The sequence below is a fragment of the Lactuca sativa genome, chromosome 3 (assembly GCF_002870075.4).
Source record: "Lactuca sativa cultivar Salinas chromosome 3, Lsat_Salinas_v11, whole genome shotgun sequence".
Taxonomy (NCBI): domain Eukaryota; kingdom Viridiplantae; phylum Streptophyta; class Magnoliopsida; order Asterales; family Asteraceae; genus Lactuca; species Lactuca sativa.
Genome location: NC_056625.2, coordinates 15,922,916 through 15,926,603, shown reverse-complemented (window position 1 = coordinate 15,926,603; position 3,688 = coordinate 15,922,916). Strand labels below are relative to the sequence as shown.

General features: G+C 30.3%; 1 protein-coding gene across 2 annotated transcripts; it reads right to left on the bottom strand.

The window, feature by feature from the left end:
* Positions 1–685: 685 nt before the first annotated feature.
* LOC111894280 (uncharacterized) lies at positions 686–2,687 on the bottom strand. 2 transcript variants are annotated; one of them, XM_023890358.3, is made up of 5 exons: positions 2,558–2,687; positions 2,350–2,465; positions 1,612–2,065; positions 1,387–1,514; positions 686–1,312 (listed from the first exon to the last, which is right to left on the bottom strand). In XM_023890358.3, the coding sequence occupies exons 2-5, from the start codon at positions 2,425–2,427 to the stop codon at positions 827–829; spliced, it is 1,146 nt and encodes a 381-aa protein (XP_023746126.1). In that variant the 5' UTR covers positions 2,428–2,465; positions 2,558–2,687; the 3' UTR covers positions 686–826. The 2 variants fall into 2 exon arrangements, with proteins under 2 accessions (XP_023746126.1, XP_023746127.1); XM_023890359.3 differs by having other exon boundaries at positions 2,350–2,439; positions 2,558–2,684.
* Between the last annotated feature and the right edge of the window lie 1,001 nt (positions 2,688–3,688).

Here is a 3,688-nt window from a genome sequence, read left to right as displayed (position 1 = left end):
AGTAGATGATAATCATATTATTAAACTAATAAACAATAATAATAAGTTTTATCAAAAAAATTATATAAACGGTCCATGTGGTTTTCTAAAATTGCATGAGTCGTTCCTAATTTTTTTTCCTTGATGATTATAGTCCCTATGATTTTAAAAGGGTGTGGTTATTCCTGACCTATTTAAAATAACTTTTGTATCATCATTAGTATATTTTTTTTATCTTTTTTATTTAATTAAAATTTATATTATTACTAAATTAGAATTGACCCCATCATATCTATCCTTTTTCCATTGTTGATCATCACCACACTTCTCATTGCTTGTTCTTGTTTTTGCTATCAAAAGATAATGAACAGACCCATCAATTATATAACAAAAAAACATGTGACTTACTCAAATCCATCTTGGTACCAATCGAAACAACCTAAATATAAACACCCTAGAAAATGTATAGCGACAAGCCACAAAAGTACACAATATTAAGAGTTCAAACGAATGTGTATTTATAAGACATGGATATGAGGGTTCCGTATAATCAATCACCACCTCAACATTTGTTTTTTTTTGGTCACAAAGTAGCCATGAAACTTGAGAGACGTATGAATTGATTAAAGATTATCTCATAAATTAATAGATGTTTATGCAAAACCACCCAAACCTCGTCAATAGAAAAAATTAGAACCCCATCATCTAGCACAACAAAATAACTGAATCAAATATCCAAGATTCTGAAATTCTTTAAAAAAAAAAAAAAATACAGTTTTTCATGGAAAAATGATACACAAAAATAATCTAAACGAACCAAAAAGAAAAAAAAATCTTGTTTTTAAGTCTAATCTTTCCAAGCATCTTTGTTAACTCGTCTTGAAGAAACACCAGCAGAAGATATGCTTGGAGTAAGAGGCATTGTGGAAGGTGTATTTGGCGCTTCAACATCATCCCAATCATCACTCCAATTATCATTCCATCCATCTTTTTGGTTTTGGTCAAAATCCATCTTGGGCCCACCTGAAACCGGAAGCCCAGCATCCAATTTTTGATATTTTGCTGCTGCACCACCATTGTTCATCATTAATCTTCTTCTTTGATATGTCACACACGCCATCACAGACACTATCACCACCACAAAAGCTAATGATATGACTCCAACAAATGGTGTCCGTTTGAACAGATTGGTCAAAGTCAACCGTGACATGTAGTTTGACTTTTTCATGGGGTTATGTGTAAGAAAATCCATAAAGTCAAGATCACAACTGCCTTTAAGTGTTTTTAGGGTTATAAATTTTTCGGTTTTTCCATCTCCTATAGAAACCATAACCTGCAAAAGTAAAGAATTCTTGAGTTAAGTTTTTCATTAAAAAGTGCAAAATGGAACTTATTTAGTGGTAATACCTTTTGGTCATCATTTTCTTGGATTTGAACATTTGTTTTATCTAGGCGAACAAATTCAGGAGCAGTAATATCCACAACAAGTAACCCCTTTCCCTTGTTCTGGATTAAAAGGGAAACTTCTGTAGACTCTGGAAGAAGATAACATAACAACAAGATAACAGTAAAAAAAATAAAAAAAAATAAAAAAAAAATTGAAAACATGAAGAAGCAATACATTATACATACCATCTCCAGGAACACTTAAACAAGCAACCATTCCATGATTCTTATCATCATTACCAATTGTGCACTTGAAAGATGAATCACATTGTCCTATCCTCATGGATGCCAAATTATCCTCTTTAGGCAACTTCTTGAATTCTTCTTCCCCTTTATATGCTTTAGTTTTCTTATCCACATCATCTACCACCTCCTTATCTTTAGAATCCTTTTGCACATTACCTGCTTCTTTATCCCCTAATGGCTTACTTGGAACACTCTTAATCTTAGCCTTATCAACTGTCGGATTTTGAATATCATTTGAAACTTTGGGCTTCTCCAGTGGATCTGCTTGCTTAGATTCTAGATTAGAGCCTGATGCGCTTGATTTCTCATTCAAACTAACTTTTGGTTTTGGGTTTGATGTTGTTGTTGTTGTTGTTGTTTCAGAACCTAAACCATCATTTGGATTCTTCTTCACCTACATCACAGTTTTAGCTCAATTAAGCTATGCTTCAAGAAAAGTTACTCCCTACCTCCATGTCGATTAAGATATAACTATATAAGTACTAATTAATATGCCATATTTAATGTCCTTTATAGTTAATATAATCCATTGATAAGTCACAAACTCATCCATCAGCACATTAATGGATAAAGTACCTTCAAATTTCGATATAAGCTGAATGAATCAGATACTAATTTCATATATGGTTCCTATCCATATAACTAAGCAAAATAAATAAAACTTTAAGGAATGATTACCACGGGATCGGGGTCAGCGCAGTGAACTACGACTGAGATAAGAAACAGAGCAACCAAAAACGTCAAATTAAACTTCATCTTCGCATATTCCTACAATAAAACCCGCATGATTCACACTGTAATTACATAAAACAAAGGATAATCTATATCAAAAATTAAACATCAACTCAATGTTCATAATAGAAAAGTACAGTAGAAGGAATCAAACCTTGCAGATGAAAATGGTATGTGCAGATTTAGGGCTCGAACAGGGACCCACTTGGCGTGTGTCTCCACATTGATTTCTTCAGCAGAAGTGAAATGGATGGAGAATTTGTTGACTCGAAAAGTCAAAGTAGTGGCACGGATTATGGATTTATCGATATGAAGATCATGGGCTTAGCCCATTCAAGCCAAACTATTTTGCAGCCCATTTACTTCACGTGTTTATATTAAAATGGTAAACGCGATTATTTTTATTTATAAAATATCATAAATAGTGGAAAAATAAATTTTTTAACTTTGAATATATAATTTCATTTATCAAATATCATCTATTTACCGTTAGGACAAATATATAAATATGAGAAAGATTCATATTAGACCTAGCAATGATTTGGATTGATATGAGAATCGTTAAATAAGAAGGATGAGTCAAACGAAAAAATATTTATGTTTTCTTGAAATCTTTTGCAACGAAATTAATGGTGTTTTTGTTGATATAATGCAACATGTTATATAATATGTATATTAATAAATAAGTCTTTGATTAATAATTATACCTTAAAATATATGTAATTATCTTTTTTTTATAAAAATAATCAATTTATATTTTATTGTAAAAATGACCAATTAATCTAAAATAGTAGTTCTGGAGTTACCTCCAAGATACTAGAGTAACATTTCAAGTTGTCATTCCGGAGTGTTTTTTTTTGTGTTATTTATTATTATTATTATTATTATTATTATTATTATTATTATTATTTTGCATATTTTGGAGAGTATGTGTAATTTTTTAATGAACAATTCAAAATTTGTTATTTATGTGGGGAAATTAAAACATGTGCATTAATTTTTATGCTTTTAAATGATTTTTAACAAAACTAATTGTTTGTATTGCATAAAATAACAAAAGATAATAATCACATAAATTTAAATATTTTTTAAATAGTATTATAATTTTCAAATGGATACCTACTTATTCTTCATAGCACATACAATTTTTTCGATTCGCTTGTGAAATGAGATGGTTCTGGTTTTGGTTGACCCATCTATCCTCAAAGATTTCCCAGCTAGCAATATCTCTAAGAACCGAAATATAACGTCCCAAATATTTCTAAGTGAAAATTTCATTTTAAAA

What these genes read in the sequence shown, in the direction of transcription:
- LOC111894280 (XM_023890358.3), bottom strand. Translation starts at nt 2,427, where the DNA reads ATGAAGTTTAATTTGACGTTTTTGGTTGCTCTGTTTCTTATCTCAGTC. An exon ending in TTTAAGTGTTCCTGGAGATG is followed by an intron (nt 1,515 to 1,611) that starts GTATGTATAATG and finishes ATCTTCTTCCAG; the next exon opens with AGTCTACAGAAGTTTCCCTT. An exon ending in AAGAAAATGATGACCAAAAG is followed by an intron (nt 1,313 to 1,386) that starts GTATTACCACTA and finishes TTACTTTTGCAG; the next exon opens with GTTATGGTTTCTATAGGAGA.